General features: G+C 45.1%; 1 protein-coding gene across 1 annotated transcript in view; it reads right to left on the bottom strand.

Moving 5' to 3' along the window:
* LOC134943465 (protein mono-ADP-ribosyltransferase PARP15-like) overlaps positions 1-20475 on the bottom strand; it is a 175712-nt gene that overhangs the window by 22779 nt on the left and 132458 nt on the right. Inside the window, exons 6-7 of the mRNA XM_063932296.1 lie at positions 1052-1228; positions 597-769 (exon numbers count right to left, since the gene is read on the bottom strand). Of these exons, the coding sequence (XP_063788366.1) occupies positions 597-769; positions 1052-1228 (350 nt within the window). The remainder of the gene's footprint in view (positions 1-596; positions 770-1051; positions 1229-20475) is intronic.

Below are 20475 nucleotides of genomic sequence, written 5' to 3'. Positions count from 1 at the left end.
CAGATCCCGGGTATTTCGGGATTGACCACCACCTTATTGTTTTTATGTTGGTCAGCATTGAGCATTCCAAGGAGACTCATACACTGCCCGCTTCCCCCTGTTCGGCTCCCGCACTGTGCAGCGAAGTGAGTGAAGTCAGAGATCACACTGCGCAGCAAGCCGCCCAATGGAACTCACCGCCTGCACTGTCCTGCATCTCACCTCCGCTCAGTAAGTGGCCCACCTGCTGCCTGTCCAGATTAGGGTTCAGTTATGTGTGTTGGGCAGGACAGGGGGGATGGGACACGTTAAATAGAAACCAATCCCTGTTATCCCGGAATTGATAATTTTTCAACCCAGGATTGAAAAAATGGCCGATGTTTGGCCACCCTAACAAAAACTATATCAGCAGCACCTGTGCAATCCATCCGATTGTATGAACTTGAAGTGTTATTAAGAATAGATTCACTGACACCATAGGAAACTTACTTGTGAATATCAAGGATTATCATCAATTGGACTGAAAGAATTTCTGGAGAGTGTGAGCCCTAAACTCACATTCCAGGTGGAGTCAGCTAATTTAGAGAGTGTGCTACAGTATATTTAGAGAGGCTTACCTGTATCTCTGCGCATTTGGCTTGAAAAACCTTTAGATACGTCTGGTACATGTCTTCTTGAAGAACAATAATAGAGATTGTTTCAAGGGTTGGTAGTAATGTTTCGGAGAAACAGCTTAAAATACTGCTCAAAATTGCCTTAATTGATTTTTCTGGATTAACATGAGCCATGCCTACAAAAATACAAAATCTGTTATCTTCATCTTGACTGCAGCTGTAAAAATTACTATTCCTTAGAGCAGCGGGGTCAAACTCATGGCCCGGGAGCCGCATGCGGCCCCTAGCACATCCTTTTGCGGCCTGCGGGCAGGGTACCATTTGCGGCCACGTTGGCAGGGGTTAACCCCACAATGACGTTGCATCAGTGTCTGCATGCCCACCGGCTCCCACGAGTCATGCCCAGTGGCAGTATTAAGGAGCCGCTAAGTGATATTGATTTGAAAACTGGGATTTACCTGTTCCAATGGCTGGCAGGGCAACACTTGTGATCCCATTTTTATGGCATTCTAGCAGAATCCTTTCCATTGAAAGTTCATATTCAGAAACTCTGGTTGGACCGATAATATGCAGGATTTTTTTGCACTTATTATTCCCACCACTTGTTATAGCAATCCCATCTGTTGGTAATATACCTTTTAAATAAAAGAAAAAAACATTATGGGCCTAATTCAGACCTGATCGCAGCAGCAAATTTGTTAGCTAATAGGCAAAACCATGGGGGTAATTCAGACCTGGTCGCACGCAGGCTATTTTTTGCACTGCTGTGACCAGGTAATCACCGCCCACAGAGGAGGGGGAACGGTTTTATCGGCTACCTTCTGATGAAACCGTTAAAATTCTACAATGGAGAAACGCGTTAAGGGCACTCTGCTAAGTGCTTTTGAACATCCCCCAATCGGACTGTGTGACAGACTTTATTGCCGTATGCCTGGAGGACCAGTAATACTACTATCTACTGCAAAGCTCTATATCTGCCTAATTGGGCTCTGGTGAGGAGAAGTTGGACGGCTCCAGCAGGGGAAATTCAGCGGCACGCCACCGTAGCTGGGCACCGCAGCACATCACCACACCACGTATCGGGTCCACAGGCTCCGGCAGGGGGAAGCCGGACGGCTTCAACAGGAAAAACTTCCGAGGCATACCACCGCGGCTGGGCGTCTCATAGACTGACACGTCATGCTCCGTTTGCACAGCGGCAGCAGGGAAGATACAGCGGCTATCCGCCACGGCTGTGGGCTGCCTCCTCTTAGGGAGGTTAACAACACCCAGGCTGCAGTGAGGTGAGACACAGTTCTCTAAATTGACAACATATCCTTTTGTTGCTAGACACGTTACCATCTTTGTGTCAGTGGACAAGAGGAGAATTTCCCTGCACGGTAAATTAAGTCTGTTCATGTATAAATCTACTAAAAGCTCTACAGTCTGAATAAAATATTGGAGCAAGGGTGAATTTTGCTGCAGCATTCATAACTCTATTTGAACAATAGTCATAATTTATGAAGTTCAAGTGGTGCCTATATACCAGCTTTGTGGATAAAGAATCCAGAATTTATTGATGCAGGACATTAAGTTTCATTTTAGCCACAAAGTGGAAATAAAAGAAATCTTGAAGTTAAACTGGTTAATTAGTGGCAGCTGGTGATAAACACATTATCATGGACTGACATGTTTTTCCATTTAATGACAGTTTCTTTTGTGTAGCAATATTCTAGCTAATAATAATTACATTGTTTCAAAAGCTCTTTAGCGATATTATGCATATGTTGATGCTATAATATATTTTTATAGTTTTTACTTTAGATTTCAGTTTGAACACATCCCACCCAATTCTAACTCTCTCTGCACGTTACATCTGCACTGCACATGGGGGGTCATTCCGAGTTGTTCGCTCGTTATTTTTTTCCCCGCAACGGAGCGATTAGTCGCTACTGCACATGCGCAATGTCCGCAGTGCGACTGCGCCAAGTAAATTTGCTATGTAGTTAGGAATTTTACTCACGGCATTACGAGGTTTTTTCTTCGTTCTGGTGTTCGTAATGTGATTGACAGGAAGTGGGTGTTTCTGGGCGGAAACTGGCCGTTTTATGGGTGTGTGTGAAAAAACGCTACCGTTTCTGGGAAAAACGCGGGAGTGGCTGGAGAAACGGAGGAGTGTCTGGGCGAACGCTGGGTGTGTTTGTGACGTCAAACTAGGAACGACAAGCACTGAACTGATCGCACTGGCAGAGTAAGTCTCGAGCTACTCAGAAACTGCACAGAGAAGTCTTTTCGCAATATTGCGAATCTTTCATTCGCAATTTTGATAAGCTAAGATTCACGCCCAGATTCACTCCCAGTAGGCGGCGGCTTAGCGTGTGCAATGCTGCTAAAAGCAGCTTGCGAGCGAACAACTCGGAATGACCCCCATGGTTTTGCCCATTAGCTAACAAATTTGCTGCTGCAATCAGATCTGAATTAGGCCCTATAAGTGAGCACACAAGAATACTATGTTTTATAAGTAATTTTCAGAAGAAAAAAAAAGAAAAGAAATTGTGTATGTAAGTTACGTAGATTTTATCCTGCAGTTCTCTTCACCCTGTTTTTATTTTGCCTTTGCAAAGATTGCTGACTGATTACTTAGCTTACAGTAGATGTAGGTTATAGAGAGCCACTACATCAGTCACAGATATTTAAACTGTTCTTGTTTTTTTTCTGCAAGCTGCGCAAGTGTCAGGTACTGAGCATTGTGCTGGTTGGAATCAGCGGAGCCATTGCTAGCATCATGCTGCTTTCACATCGCAAAACCTGCTTTTGAAACGGTTCTTAAAACGGGTCTGAGCAGTTAAACCCCCTTCACATCGCATGTTGTAACCAGTATATTACCATTTCATTACCGTTTTGGTACCTTTCACACTGAACCCGTTTCACCGATACAAAACAGTGGTTGTCATTTTAAATGTTTATTTCCTGCTTCTGCCTGGTGAGATCACACATGGAGACAGCCTATCACCTTCTGGGGCTTGCAAATACCGTTTCAGACCCTTTCACACTGCACAATTAAACGGGTCTGAAACGGGTAGGACCCTGCTTTTTTACCGTTTCAAAATACCGGTATTTTGTAAACGGTAAATTGAAGGTGACCCTTTCACATCGCAGCTCGAACCGTTTAGGAAGCCAGTAAAAACGGCAAATTGCCGGGTACAAGCTGCGGTGTGAAAGGGGTATTAGGCAAACTTAAGGGCCCTACACACTTAAAGACTTCCCTTAACGATATGAACGTTCTCGTTCATTAATGAATGAGAACTTGTTCATATCGTACAGTGTGTAGGCACCAACGATGAACGATGCTCGTTCATCGTTGGTGCCAAGTCGCTTATGCATGCAGGCCAATATGGACAATCTCATCCATATTAGCATGCACTGCTATGGAGCCAGGTGCAGGGCCAGCTACAGAAATCTTGGGGCCCAGTACAATGATATCTGAAGGGCCCCCCTTGACATACATATATACATATACAGGGTCAAATGCAGGATTTTTAGAGGGGGTTCCCAGATATGTGTTATATATGTATGTATATATATATATATACACACACACACACACACACACACACACATATATATATATATATATATAAACCAAAGATGCAACCGGCACTCCCATGGCTGATGTATCAGCTGCTCCGGTGCCCTCCCTAGGAACATACGTCCAATATACATAGAAAAGCAGGAGGCACTCAGGAGACTTTTCAATGCTTCTTTTAATGTCAAAGTGTCATGGCACTTTGACATTAAAAGAAGCATGTTACATGCTACAGAGATGCGCATTGATCTAAAATTATTCTTGAAATATATATATATATATATATATATATGTGTCAGGCTTCTATTTTTAAGAAAAAGACTAATAAGAATACAGTGTTGTTAGCGGATAGCTTCCACCCCAGACCTTTGAAAAAGGGACTTTCGTATTCCCAACTTTTACGTGTAGTTCGAATTACATCAGATAAAACCATGTCAATGACGGCATTACATAAAATGGGTGAGGACTTTATCCAAAGAGGTTATTCGAGGCATGAGGTTGAAGAAGCCATTGAAAGATGTTTATTGTTAAACAGAGAGACTCTTCTACAGGATGTCAACAAGACTAAAGAAATTGATCGGTTGATTTTTTCCCACCACCTCTTCCATTTCTTCAGGGCAACTGTGAACATCGATTTTACGTCATTGGCATATTTTACAATCGGATCCGGTTATGAGTGCTTATTGTCAAAATATACCGCTATTTGCATACAAAAGGAGTAGCAATTTAAAAGATCAATTGACTTATTCAGATATAAGCCCAACAGCTAACAGAAACACATGGTTATCATTAAAACAAGGGTCTTTTCGTTGTAATTGATGTGCCAACTGTCAGCATCTTATGACTGGTGATACCTTTTTTGATTCAAGGACAGGAATAACTAATAAACTGAGACATTATATGACGTGTGACACCAAGTTTGTCGCATATTTGATTGTTTGTCCATGCCAAATGATTTATGTTGGCAAAACAATACGGATACTAAAAGAACGTATGGCAATGCATCGATCATCTATTAAGAAAGCCCTTTTTAAGATTAAACCCAGCACACCACCGGTTGCCAAACATTTTTTTGAGGCAGGCCACTCAATAAAGTACTTTAAATTTATGCCCTTATACCAAATTAAACCCTTGAAAAGGGGTGGCGACCGACACAAGCTATTACTTCAAAAAGAATGTGAATTTATTTATAAATTCAATTGTGTTCCCCTAATGGACTTAACGAAGGATTGAATCTCAATGTATTCTTCAGGATAGATAGATAGATAGATGTGAGGACTGCTCGCTGATAATTTATTTATTTTTTGTCTTATCTTTTATGCATGAACATGTGTTATGATGGAAGATATTTTTCTATATATTTGTTTCTCTATATATTTGTTTTTCTATATTGGTAGTGCTTTCAGTGATAACTTGCCTTACATTTGTTGGACTCAGTGAATATTTCTTGGTGGAATATGACAATTTATGTTTCTGTTTCTATTCACACGTATTACAGAATGCTCTTTAAGAGAAAAACGTTTTGTAATTAATAGTTGAGCACCTGTTAGGCTTTTGATGATTGACGTTGCCTGTATGTCACAGATTTCTGTCAGGAATCCGTTGTTATATGGGATTGCCAGCAGCACCTTATTTTTGTGATACATGCTTCCTTACAGTATATTACTTACAGGATATATTGCAGTGTATTATGTAATTGCTACTTTTAATGTTATGATAGTTTCCAATGTTATCATTTAAATATAGGGTCATGCTTATGGAAGGTTAGCTGTCTGTTGAACAAATGGTTAAACAACCTATCTGACCCAGCTGACAACCAGAGCCCTTACTGCTGTGTATGATCGAGAACGGCAGCTGCCGCATCATGTGGTATTGTGACATGCCCGGAAGTGCGGTTCAGCGGCCGGCTCTGCGTTCCAAATACAGGAAGTTATTGACAACAAGCACTGCATGTTGAACCAGGAAGTGCGTTCCAGCATGCGATAGCGTGCGGTCCACTACTATGTAAGCTGGCTGGCTTCATTTTCAGTGGTCCGAGTGGCAGGAATCGGTGAAGACAGGTGATAGATATCTGATGGCTAATGAGAGGCGTCCCACTATTTATAAGACCTACAGATGCAGTGTGTGGTATGATGCTCTTGAAAACGGTGGGACACCACCGAAACAGCTGTCGGGCTGCGGGGTGAAATCTCTCCCCGTCTCAATACAATAAGTGACAATCTGTAATCCTTAAGCTGTGAAATGCATGGATATTTTGTTTGATATTTTTTTCATTGATTAAGTTTTCATATCTCAAAATGGTGTGCTGGTCTCCTTTTTTTTGGCAACATGAGAACGGGCTGAAGAACTGTTGGATATATACAGTGGGGATCGAAAGTTTGGGCACCCCAGGCAAAAATTCATTTTAATGTGCAAAAAGAAGCCAAGGAAAGATGGAAAAATCTCCAAAAGGCATCAAATTACAGATTAGACATTCTTTTAACATGTCAAAAAAAGTTTGATTTTATTTCCATCATTTACACTATCAAAAGAACAGAAAACAAAAAATGGCATCTGCAAAAGTTTGGGCACCCAGCAGAGTTAATACCTTGTACTGCCCCCTTTGGACAGCTGAGACCTGGCAGTGTCATGGATTGTTCTCAGTCATCGTCTGGAAAGACCAGGTGATGTCAATCTCAAAGGTTTTAAAAGCCCAGACTCATCTGACCTTGCTCCAACAATCAGCACCATGGGTTCCTCTAAGCAGTTGTGTAGAACACTGAAACTGAGAATAGTTGACGCTCACAAAGCAGGAGAAGGCTATAAGAAGATAGCAAAGCATTATCAGATGCCCATATCCTCTGTTCGGAATGTAATTAAGAAATGGCAGTCATCAGGAACAGTGGAAGTTAAAGCTAGATCTGGAAGACCAAGAAAATTATCAGACAGAACAGCTCGCAGGATTGTGAGAAAAGCAAGTCAAAATCCACGTTTGACTGCACGATCCCTCCAGGAAGATCTGGCAGACACTGGAGTTGTGGTACACTATTCCACTATAAAGAGATACTTGTACAAATATGGTCTTCATGGAAGAGTCATCAGAAGAAAACCTCTTCTACGTCCTCACCACAAAAATCAGCGTTTGAAGTTTTCAAATGAACATATAGACAAGCCTGATGCATTTTGGAATAAATTTCTGTGGACCGATGAGGTTAAAATCAAACTTTTTGGCCGGAATGAGCAAAGGTACGTTTGGAGAAGGAAGGGCACAGAATTTAATGAAAAGAACCTCTGTCCAACTGTTAAGCATGGGGGTGGATCAATCATGCTTTCGGGTTGTATTGCAGCCAGTGGCACAGGGAACATTTCACGAGTAGAAGGAAAAATGGATTCAATAATATTCCAGCAAATTTTGGACGCTAACTTGATGCCATCTGTTAAAAAGCTGAAGTAAAAGAGAGGCTGGCTTCTACAAATGGATAATGATCCTAAACACACCTCAAAATCCACGGTGGATTACATCAAGAGGCGTAAACTGGAGGTTTTGCCATGGCCTTCACAATCTCCTGACCTCAACATAATTGAAAATCTATGGATAGACCTTAAAAGAGCAGTGCGTCACCAACAGCCCAGGAATCTCAAAGAACTGGAAAACTTTTGTAAGGAAGAATGGGCGAAGATACCTCAAACAAGAATTGAAAGACTCTTGGCTGGCTACAAAAAGTGTTTACAAGCTGTGATACTTGCCAAAGGGGGCAGTACAAGATATTAACTCTGCAGAGTGCCCAAACTTTTGCAGACGCCATTTTTTTGTTTTCTGTTCTTTTGAAAGTGTAAATGATGGAAATAAAATCAAACTTTTTTTGACATGTTATAAGAATGTCTAATCTGTAATTTGATGCCTTTTGGAGATTTTTCCATCTTTCCTTGGCTTCTTTTTGCACATTAAAATTAATTTTTGCCTGGGGTGCCCAAACTTTCGATCCCCACTGTATATATATATATATATATATATATATATATATATATACACACACATACACACACATACTCTGAGATTTGATAAAGTGCAAAAAGGTTTATCAGGTCTCAGAGTGCCGCCATATTGCTGGATATTTTGGGGGGTTATTACTCCATGAAGGGCAATGGAGAGAGTATATACTGCTTATGAGCATGGTGAGTTAGTGCCGTATATTTGTATAGAGAGAGAGACAAGGGAAGGGAAGAAGAGAAATAGAGACATGGGGAGGGAGATAGAAACACATGGCGAGAGAGAGAGATATATGGGAAAGGAGGAAGAGAAAGAGAGAGAAATGGGAAGGGAGCAAGAGAAAGAGAGAGACGTGGGGGAGGGATAGAGAGACAGAAAGGAGGAGAGAGAGAGTGACATGGCGAGAGGGAGACGTGGCAAAAGAGAGAGAGAGAGACCTGGCAAAAGAGAGAGAGACCTGGCAAGAGAGAGAGACCTGGCAAAAGAGAGAGAGAGACCTGGGAAAAGAGAGAGAGAGAGAGAGAGACCTGGCAAAAGAGAGAGAGAGAGAGAGAAACCTGGCAAAAGAGAGAGAGAGAGACGTGGCAAGAGAGAGAGAGAGAGAGAGACCTGCCAAAAGAGAGAGAGAAAGAGACATGGCAAGAGAGAGACAGAGAGACGTGACAAGAGAGAAACATGGCAAGAGAAAGAGACATGGAGAGAGACAGCAACATGGAGAGAGAGAAAGGCATATCAATAGCAGCAGAAAGACTGGGCACAGAGAGCTGTTAAATGTAGGAGAGACCAGTTACATGGAGGTCTTCATGTGGAGGTCGAGTTCTCTCTCCTGTCAGACCCCCAGGGGTGTGAAATGGTTAGGACGGGGCCTTGGACCGTCACTCATCAGTAGACAGCGGGGAAGGAGTGCAGAGACTGGGTGGCCGAGTCACCCACCCATGTGCAGACAGTGGTCCAGTGGAGATGGGAAGGGGGTTGTACAGAGACCTATGTGTATATAGCAGTACGGCAAAAGGGGTTTGAAGAGAGACCAAGAGACTGCTTCATATACCTGTAGACAGAGGTCTAGAAGAGAGGGTGGGGGGGGGGGCTGGGTGGGAGACCGGGCGGCCGATGCAGGATGGCGTCAGGAGAGGAGACCACACCCCTGCCGGTACTATTAGATTATGTATCATATGATACAGTATGTATGCGTCTGAGTGCAGCGCAGTGTCAGAGTTATAACTGGCAACCCGAGGACCGGACTAAGTGAAAGAGGGTATCGGGGGTTGGTGTTGGAGCGGTCGGCATGTTAATTAGTTTTTTGGGTTTTTTATTTTTTGTAAACGGTGGGTGAGCAATTTAATAAACAATAGATGATGCTGCAGACACCATTTTTGTGTCCCTCATTAACGGGGCCCCTCTGACCTTCGGGGCCCAATACGAATGTCCCCTTTGTACCCCCCTGTCGCCGGGCCTGGACATTTCACTTCCACTATCATCTCCCCCTCTGCCGCCTGGTCGCCCATATCCGCCATCTGGTAGCTCGGCAGTGGATTGCCGAGTGTGTAGGAAGCATTAGGCAATTGCATAGGAGGCACTAAAACTGACTAAGATGCCTATTCGTAAAGCAGAGAAAAGCCCTGTTTTGCTGAAAACCCCTTTTCTCTGCTTTGTGTTATTCACAGAACGGGTTCAGGGCCGTCTTTTCGTATGGGCTCAATGGGCTCTTGCCCAAGGGCCCCAGGAGTATGAGGGCCCTAGGCTGATAGCTGAGGGTCTCCTCTTTCCAGGGGTACCAGATTTTTGAAAATCGGCCTTGGGAAACCAGAGATATCAGACTTCAAAGCAGTGGTCCCCATCCAAGCCTGTTAATTGTTCTTCCCAGCCAGATTTCTCAGTTTCTGTCTGACTTAGAGAGTTTTTCTGAGGGTCAGTGGACACTGGCAGCTTGTCTCTACTATGCTCTGAACCAGAGATATAAGCCTTCAAGAAGCTGGTCCCTGCTACAGCTCCACACGCCTAATATGCAGTTTTATATTTTTGATGGTGGATTGCTCTGGCTCCTGAACTCTGATCCCCAAGTACCCAGTATCTCATGAAAGGTGGGACTCTCTATTTTTTTTTTTATCCCATTAAAGCTAAGAAATCTATTTCCAGGAACTGGAGATATCTGCAGTAAAGCAAGCTGCCCTGACCCCCGGAAAATTATGAATATTAAGCCCACTCCACTATTCACCCCTCCCCTGTGTATTAAACACTCCTTACTACCCTGGAAGTCATGTACCAGGGCCCATTCATTCAGAACAATGTCCCCTTCTACAGGTTAGTGTTCTCCTTCCCCCCCCATTTGTGCAGTAAAGGAGTAATTAGCAGAAATTATTTCTCTAGGTCCTACATGCTGAGCGAAAGATAGAAACCCCCCTATCCCCCGCGGGACATCAAAGCTGCCGCTGATAGCACCCCCCACCCCTACCGCTGATGGGTGGGTAGGGGCCCCAGTGCATTGCTGTGCCCAGGGGCCTAAACTGCTGTTAAGACGGCTCTGAATGGGTTACCGTGTAGAAATTCCTGACTGCTCCATTGGCACTCCTGCTCCATGCCTGAATCGCATCACCATACTTTTGCATGGTGAGTGCGATTCACGAAGAAATGGAAAGTTTAGCTTTCTCTTCTTCATGGAGTCCAGGTTTGCCATCTCAGGATGGAGTAATCTGAACTTTGGTACGGAAAAAGCAGGCCAGCTCAATGCTTCCCTGTTCTCTGCCCTGCACCCGTTCTGGCTCCACCTCCTGACCTCCCAGCTGCCCCTCCAGCCTCTTGGGAGCTCAGCCGGCGGCACGTGCGCAGAAGGGACCCGCCAGCTGACTTCATTCTGTGCACAGGGGACTGCAGCTGAAGACGTAACTGCCGGATCCCTGGATACTGGTTCGCATTGCCGGAAAGGTAAGTATATATGAATTGCTACTTACCAAGCTATATATCGCATCAAACTGATGCCAGACAGAGAGCAAGGAAGCTTTGATCTTCCCTGTTGTTTCCGCACTGAAGTTCAGATTACGCTGTCCTGAGGTGGCAGATCTGAACTCAATGGAAAAGCGGAAAGCAGTGCTTTCCATTCCTTCATAAATCGCACTACCCATACAAAATGATGGTGATGCAATTCAGGCACGGAGCGGGGGTGCAGCTGGAGAACTTAGGAACTTCTCTATGGTAACCCACTCTGTGAAAAGCCCAAAGCAGAGAAAAACCCTGATTTTCGCAAAACAGGACTTTTCACTGCTTTACGAATAGACCGTAAAGCAGTTACTAAAAAAATGCGATATAAAAGGGTTGAAGGAGAATTTTACAAATTCTCCTCTAATTGCCCTTTAGTACATTTAAGTGATACTAAAATAATGTGAAAAGGGTGTGAAAACACTCTTTTTCATTTTAATTGCTAAAAATAATGTTAAGAAATAGACCAGTTGAATAAAACAGAGGCCCCCAACAGCAGCTAGTGATGCAGTATGATGTGAGGCCGCTTTTATGCTGATGTAGAAAGATTGTGCTATGAAACGCACCTTTATGTAACATGAAGTTCACGCATCAACTTTTAAAGTACACATATCAAAACTATGGGGTAGATGTATGATACCAGCACATATCGTACTGGTGTCACTCTTACCCCTTCACCTCTTCACCGAGGTAAATCGGGAACCACTAGCGTAGAAATTTATGAACATCTTGACTGCCGGAGAAGGGGTGTGAAAACACCCCCTGTGGTGATCTTTGTGAGCCTCCACAGCGCATCAGCCTAGTGCGCTTTGTGTCTCCCCCTTAGCTGGCTCACTGGGCATGCATGAGATCTCACAAGTCTCACAAGATCTCCTCTGCAGCCCAGAGCCGGAGCCTGCCACAGCCAGGGATAGCTCTGTCACCTATAGCTGTCGAAATCGATAGCGGAAGGTGCCAACGCTGACCGTTCATACATAGCCCTGCACATTGGTGTGCTAACTTATAGACAGCAGCACCGGTATGGATAGGTGTGCATATTGCCCCTTTCACTGGGCATACACCGCAGCATTATTACATGGGGGCGAAGTGGTATCAGCTCACATAATGTGCGCTGATATCTCTCCCCCCCCCCTTCCCTCCTATATGGTCGATTCATACATTTACCATACCTCCCAACTGTCCCGATTTTCGCGGGACAGTCCCATTTGTTTGGGACTGTCCCACCCACGGGGCAACAGTGTCCTGTAGTGGTGGTGGTGGTGGTGGGGGGGGGGGCAGTTGGGAGGCATGCACATAGCGTATATTCACGGGAGACAGAGGGAGAGGGGGCATGCCAGCAGCTCACAAAGCACTGGGCATGCCCCCTCAGTGACGGTAAACGTGGGCATGGCTTGTGATTGTGGCACTGCCATGAGGTCATGCCCCCTTCAGTACATGTCACGCTCCCTTTTCGGGCATGAGGAAGTCCCGCTTTTCTATTTGAAGTTGTTGGGTGGTATACATTTACCTCTATATTCTATATGAGTTATCCTAGGATAGAGTACATACAAAATAATAATAATAATAATAATAATAATAATTTTATTTATATAGCACTCTTTCTCCAATAGGACTCAAGGCGCTTAAACCAATTCAGTATGTGATCCAAAAATTATAATGGGTTCATGAACAGAGTTATTGCTATAACCTATTGCTGCTCCAATAATCGAATGTGTATATTTGAAACAAGTGATAAATAAAATAACTTTCCTTTTCTGTTGCTGATTTAGTCAATTATTCCAGGACAGAGCAGGTTTGTGGAAAGGTTTTAGAATCCAATTCCTATTGTGTAGGTGTAAACAGTCTCAGTGTGAGAGGCCTTTGAAGTAGATTTCTTGTGGGGGTAGTGATATAATTTGTCCTGGGGAATGGATGGGATCCTGCAATTTGAAATAAACGGTGACCCTTCAGCCATTCAGAGCATGAATATACTGATATTAGTTGAAAAATGCAAGAAGTCCGAGTTATTTGTAGCTCAGAGAACAGAGGTGGATGATGTCTAAGTGAGGGGCTGGATGGAGCCAAATATAGGTTGTAGTCCACAGTACCTTGTCTGGGATGTCCAATGCAGAGTACAGTAGATTCCAAACTGAAGGACTTCTCAGTGGAGAGTTGCAGAGTATTCAATCTAGTGTGTATCTCAGCACAGGAATGCAATCCATTGGTTATGATGAGATGTCCGCATAGAGTAGTGCAAGGTAAAGGTAAGTCCTTGGATATTTATGAGGATTCATAGGTCAGTTGTGGAGAATTTGAGCTGTTTTATGGAGATGATCAGGAGCATGCAAAAGGTGAGGCAGCCATTTTGGCCGCCAGCAGCAAGAATGCGGAGCAAAATGTTACAATAAATATTATAGGAAAAAAAGGGTGGGGGGGAGATAGGGGGTGAAGAGTCATGGGGGCAAATGCCTCCTGGTTCAGGTCATTTTTTAGCTTTTGGGGCCCTATGGCTTCAAGGGGGTTCACACATTGCCTGGATGTGTCTGGTGGACATAATGCTTACAGAGGATTCTCTCCAGGCACTGCAGTTGTGCAGCTATACAGTTACACTGATTGTTGAATGAAACTTGTTATTCACCAAGCAGAGTTATAAAAGTTCTCTACTGAAAATGATTGGTGAATTGGGGAATCTTTAAATCTGGGAAAAATCCTAGAATATGCACATTATTACTTGTATATATTTTATACTCCTGTGTGCACAGACTAAAGGCTAAAGACTAAAAAATTTATAGATTACCCAATTCACCAATCTGTGCCCATACATTACAGATATTTTTCAGTGGTTTGCAGATCATTATAAGCAAATACAGATCAGGCTCATCAGTTTATTAGAAACGGTCTGCAGAACTGCTTATTGTTACCATACACTAGCAATCTACAGTCCAAATTGATCTGTGAAATCCAACATGTTTGAAAACCTGCAATATATAATGGAGAACCTGATTTAACAATCCTAATCGATTTTTGGTCTGAATCTCCGATCTATGAAACCCATATATTGCACATTTATTTGCAGAATCGTCTGCAAATTGGCAAATTTGCCCAATTGATTGCTGATGTCTGGGTGCCTTAATACAACATCTACTGATCAAACCAACATCAAGTCCTGAACAGTATCACCTGCATCAGGAAAGTGTTTTATGATTTAAGGTAAGATGTAGCGGTCATTCGACTTGTCCTAGAGCACAGGTTCTCAAACTCGGTCCTCAGGACCCCACACAGTACATGTTTTGCAGGTCTCCTCACAGAATTGCAAGTTAAATAATTAGCTCCACCTGTGGACCTTTTAAAATGTGTCAGTGCGTAATTAATACACCTGTGCACCTGCTGGGTTACCTGCAAAACATGCACTGTGTGGGGTCCTGAGGACCGAGTTTGAGAACCCCTGTCCTAGAGTATACTAAAATTCTTTGTGCTTTTAAAACCCTTGTGGATGAAAAGGAGATTTATGGTAGACTTACCATGGTTAAATCTCTTTCTGCGAGGTACAATGGATTCCACAGGGAATACATCGGGTGTAGAGTTGTATCTTGATCTGAGGCACCAACAGGCTAAAGCTTTGACTGTTCCCAGGATGCATTGCACCACCTCCTCTATAACCCTGCCTCCAGGCTCTGGAGCTCAGTTTCATTAACCAGTCCAATGCAGTAGCAGGTAAAAGAGACGGTAGATGTTAGTCACATAGAACCACATTCTCACGACAGGAGAAGGGACTAGCGGCTAATGCAATACAAACCCAAAAGCTAAGTGCATCAGGGTGGGTGCCCTGTGGAATCCAGTGGACCTCGCAGAAAGAGATTTAACCATGGTAAGTCTGCCATAAATCTCCTTTTCTGCAGTGGGGTACACTGGGATTCCACAGGGAATACATCGTGGATGTCCTAAAGCAGTTCCTCAAGGGAGTGGATGCACCGTAGCGGGCACAAGAACCCGGCGTCCAACGGAAGCATCCTGGGAGTCAGAAGTATCAAAGGCATAGATACTAATGAACATGTTCACTGAGGACCACATAGCCGCCTTGCACAATTGTTCAGTGGACGCGTCTCGGCGGGCCGCCCAAGAAGGTCCAACAAACTGAGTAGAATGGCCTTTAATAGCAGCAGGGGCTGGAAGACCAGCCTGTGAACAGGCTTGTGCAATCACCAGTCTAATCTATCTGGCCAAGGTTTGCTTATTCGCAGGCCAGCCACGTTTGTGAAAACCTAAAAGTACAAAAAGGGTATCTGACCTCCTGAGGGAGGCAGTCCACTATACGTAAATACGGAAAGCCCATACCACATCCAAAGACCACTCTTTGGTAGACAAACCATAAGAGATAAAGGCCGGAACCACAATCTCTTGGTTAAGATGAAAAGATGATACCACCTTAGATAGATAACCAGGGCGAGTTCGAAGAACTGCCCGGTCACAGTGAAAAATCAGAAAGGGTGGATGACAGGACAGAGCACCTAAGTCCGACAACCTCCTAGCAGAGGCAATAGCCAGTAAAAACACGACCTTAAGTGTAAGACATTTAAGATCCACAAACTCAAGAGGTTCAAATGGAGACTCTTGTAGGGCATTTAAGACAACAGACAGATCCCATGGAGCAACAGGAGGGACATAGGGAGGCTGAATCCGTTAAACACTCTGAGTGAAAGTATGAACGTCAGGAATAGACGCAGATATATGAACCTTGAGGGAGGTCAGACGAAGGCCTAAATCTAGGCCTTGTTGCAGAAAACCCAAAAGCCTGGAAGTTTTGAACGAATAGGCATCATAATCCTTAGCAGCACACTATGTGAAGTAAGAGTTCCAGACCCTGTAATAAATCCGTGCAGAAGCCGGCTTGCGGGCCTCCAACATAGTTTGAATAACCGCCTCAGAGAATCCCTTTGCCCTCAGGAGTGAAGCTTCAAGAGCCACGCCGTCAAAGCCAGTCTGGCCAGGTCCGGATAGACACAAGGGCCCTGAACGAGGAGGTATGGGCATTGAGGAAGCAGAAGAGAACGCTGTATCGATAGACCTTGCAGATAGGAGAACCAATGCCATCTGGGCCACTCTGGAGCGACTAGAAGTAGCATTCCTCTTTCTTGCTTGAACTTCCGTAGTACCCTGGACAGGAGTGACACTGGAGGGAACACGTATGGCAGCCGAAAGTTCCAGGGAATTGCCAGTGCCTCCATGAACGCTGCATGAGGATCCCTTGCCCTTGATCTGAAGACCGGAACTTTGTGATTGTGTCGAGACACCATCAGGTCTACATCTGGTAGGCCGCACTTGTCCACTAGGAGTTGAAAGACTTCCGGATGTAGATTCCACTGTCACGATCCGGGTATCTGGACGCCATTACTTACCATTCAAATGTCTCCTGAGGCTGGCTCAGCGTCCCAGGGCCGGATCTCGCCTGCGTTGCTGATGTCCACACTGTACATCTCCCTCCTGTCACTTTAAAGCGCTGTCACAAGCGGCTCCATGTTAGGTCTCAGAATGGCGTCTCCAGCCCTCCACGGCCTCCACCGCCGTTCCTGTGTTTCCAGTATACAGATTGGTCAGTGTGGCGTCTCATGCCTGCCGCGGTCTCCGCTGTCATCCATGTGGTTCCAGTATGCAGGTTGTCAGTGTGGCGTCTCCTGCCCTCCGCGGTCCGCGCCGCCATTGCTGCTGAATCTCCACATGGTTTCTATAACTAACTATCCCTCCAAGTGCTAACATGGGCGCAGCCATGTTGGATTCTATCACATGCCTCAGTTTCCACCAATCCGCTGCTCCACTGGAATCTGCATAATTGTTCAGCCAATGCCTGCCTAGCTGCAGGTATAAATATCGTGTGCCTGAACCAGGAAATCGTCAGTGCTTTGGTTGTCAAACCTTGTTTCCAGTCTCTCTCTCCTGTGGTTGTTTTTCCAGGTTTCCAGCTCCTGTCTCCAAGCCTCCACTAAGAGACCCGCACCAGCCTACCACCTGCGGTGCAGCCTGACTCTGCAGTCGTCCGTGACTACTCCAGTTATCACCTACAGATTCATCTGCTTCCAGCACTCAGCTTCCAGCAGAGATCAGCTTCTCTTAAAGTGCCGGTGCTTTTCCTGCAGATTTCCACAAACCACCGGTACTAGTATTTCATCGCTCCCAAGCTTCATACTACCATTTGGCTGGTTCCATCCAGCATCCACTCCATGTTAACATCTGACTGGTTCCAACCAGTACCCACAGCAGCCACTTCATCTACAGCGGACCAGTTTTCCGAGGAACATCAGCTGGTGTGATCCTGGGCTATTCTCACTACTACAGTCGGGCCTGGTAAGGACTTTCCATCTCAAGGTCTATAAGAACTGTACCTAATTCTACCAGAGCCCTGTGGCCATTGCCAACCCGTAGTACCCAGGAACTGTGATATACTTGCTGCTGATTATAAGTATTTCTTTTACCACTGCTGTGTCACATGGAGTGTGCTTAATAAATTATTATTGACTTTTATTTTGGTTGTTGTGGTCACGCCTTCGGGCAATCTTCCTACGTGTAACTTACATGTCCAGGGGTCTGATTCAACCTCCCAGGTTCCACTACATCTCAGCCCCTACAACTGAGGCTTCCTCCCGTCAGCTCAGGCCCTCAGTTGTGACAGTTTGCACTGACCATATGAATCCAGCCGGAGACCAGGATCAAGCGGCCAGGCCGATGCAAGAACTGGCAGCCAGACTCGAACATCAAGAGGCTGCACAAGGCCACATTATCCGCTGTCTCCAGGATCTCTCTACTCGGCTGGACGGGATCCAAACGACCCTCCGTGGATCTGGCGCGTCCGGTGCATCCACCACAGTGACACCAGTTGTAACTCCGCCCCCTCTACCTATTTCTGCTCCACGTCTTCATCTTCCAACGCCAGCAAAATTTGATGGATCTCCAAGACTCTGCAGGGGATTTCTCAATCAATGTGAAATTCACTTTGAGCTACAACCTGGCAGTTTCCCCAGTGATCGTACTAAAATTGCCTATATTATTTCCCTTCTCAGTGGCTCAGCCCTTGACTGGGCATCACCTTTATGGGAGAAGTCCGATACCCTGCTGTCCTCCTATACTGACTTTGTAACAACATTCAGGCGCATCTTCGACGAGCCAGGCCGAGTAACTTCAGCTTCTTCTGAGATTCTCTGTTTACGCCAGGGAACGCGTACTGTGGGACAGTATCTTATACAGTTCAAGATCTTGGCATCCGAACTGGCATGGAATGACGAAGCCCTGTATGCTGCATTCTGGCATGGCTTATCAGAACGCATCAAGGATGAATTAGCTACCAGAGACTTGCCCTTTAAGTTGGATGAGCTAATATCATTATGCACAAAAGTTGATCTGCGGTTCAGAGAAAGAGCAACTGAGCGGGGAGGGTCATCTACTCCAAAATCTTCAGCTCCTCCTCCTCGTCAACCGTCTCCATGCAAAGATGAGCCCATGCAAATTGGTCGTTCCCGTCTATCTCCTGCTGAGCGCCGAAGACGTCTTTCCGAGTCCCTCTGTCTTTACTGTGCAGCTCCGTCTCACGCAATCAATGCCTGTCCCAAACGTCCGGGAAACTTCAAGTCCTAGCTCGCCAAGGAGAGGGCCGGCTAGGAGTAATGCTCTCCTCTCCATCTCCTCATGATTGTAATCTCCCAGTCTCGCTTCAAATTGCTCAACGTTATAGGAACGTCATTGCCCTCCTAGAATCCGGAGCAGCTGGGAATTTCATAACTGAAGCATATGTTAAACGGTGGTCCCTACCCACCGAGAGACTTTCCTCGTCCATTTCCTTGACTGCCGTGGATGGCAGTAAGATTTTTGATGCAGTTATTTCTCTAAGGACTCTACCAGTTCGTCTGAGAGTAGGAGTTCTTCATTCAGAATTTATTTCCTTTCTAGTGATTCCAAGAGCCACACATCCAGTGGTTTTGGGCCTTCCATGGCTTCGTCTCCACAATCCATCGATTGACTGGATGACTACGCGAATACTGGCATGGGGTCCCTCCTGTGCTGAGACCTGTTTGTCCAAAGTGCTTCCTGTTTGTTCTTCCTCCTCTAGGTCGTGTGATGTTCCACCTCCTCCATATCGAGACTACACGGACGTGTTCAGTAAAGCTTCTGCTGATATCCTTCCTCCTCATAGGGAATGGGACTGTCCAATCGATCTTATCCCAGGGAAGGTTCCACCTCGAGGCCGAACTTATCCGTTGTCCTTACCAGAGATGCATTCCATGGAAGAATACATTAAGGAGAATCTGGCGAAGGGTTTCATCCGACCTTCTTCTTCCCCAGCAGGTGCAAGTTTCTTCTTCGTTAAGAAGAAAGACGGTGGCCTGCGGCCGTGCATCGACTACAGAGGCTTGAACGACATTACTGTCAAGAACCGGTATCCTTTACCCTTGATTACAGAGCTCTTCGATAGAGTTAGCGGAGCAACCATCTTTACAAAGTTGGATTTGAGGGGTGCCTACAATCTCATCCGGATCCGAGAGGGTGACGAGTGGAAGACCGCCTTTAACACATGTGATGGACATTATGAGTACCTCGTCATGCCCTTCGGATTAAGTAATGCTCCAGCTGTCTTCCAGCATTTCGTGAATGAGATCTTCAGAGACATCTTATATCGCCGTGTCGTGGTTTATCTAGATGATATACTTATCTTTGCCAATAATCTAGAGGAACATCGTTTCTGGGTAAAGGAGGTTCTGTCCCATCTCTGTGTCAATCATCTCTATTGCAAATTAGAGAAGTTTGTTTTTGAAGTCAAATCCATTCCGTTTCTAGGCTACATTGTGTCCGGTTCCGGACTAGAGATGGATCCTGAGAAACTACAAGCAATCCAGAATTGGCCAATACCCTTAACCCTCAAAGGGGTCCAGAGGTTTTTAGGATTCGCCAATTACTACAGAAAGTTTATACGAGACTTTTCCACCATTGTGGCACCTATCACTGCGTTGACCAAGAAGGGTGCTAATCCGTCCAAGTGGTCTGAAGAAGCTACGCAAGCTTTTCATCTATTAAAGCAACGGTTCATCTCAGCTCCGGTCTTGAAACAGCCCGACATCGACTCTCCTTTCATCCTTGAGGTGGATGCCTCCTCCTTTGGAGTAGGAGCAGTGTTATCCCAGAGAGCTAAAGATGGTCATCTACATCCTTGCAGCTTCTTCTCCCGGAAGTTCTCCCCAGCTGAGCGCAACTACGCCATTGGCGATCAGGAGTTGCTGGCAATCAAACTCGCTCTGGAGGAGTGGAGATACCTGTTGGAGGGAGCTTCTCATTCGGTCACTATACTTACCGACCACAAGAATCTTTTATATTTGAAAGGCGCACAATGTCTTAACCCTCATCAGGCCAGATGG

The sequence above is a fragment of the Pseudophryne corroboree genome, chromosome 7 (assembly GCF_028390025.1).
Source record: "Pseudophryne corroboree isolate aPseCor3 chromosome 7, aPseCor3.hap2, whole genome shotgun sequence".
NCBI lineage: Eukaryota > Metazoa > Chordata > Amphibia > Anura > Myobatrachidae > Pseudophryne > Pseudophryne corroboree.
The sequence above is the reverse complement of the archived record's forward strand: the minus strand, read 5'-3'. Positions and strand labels throughout refer to the sequence as shown.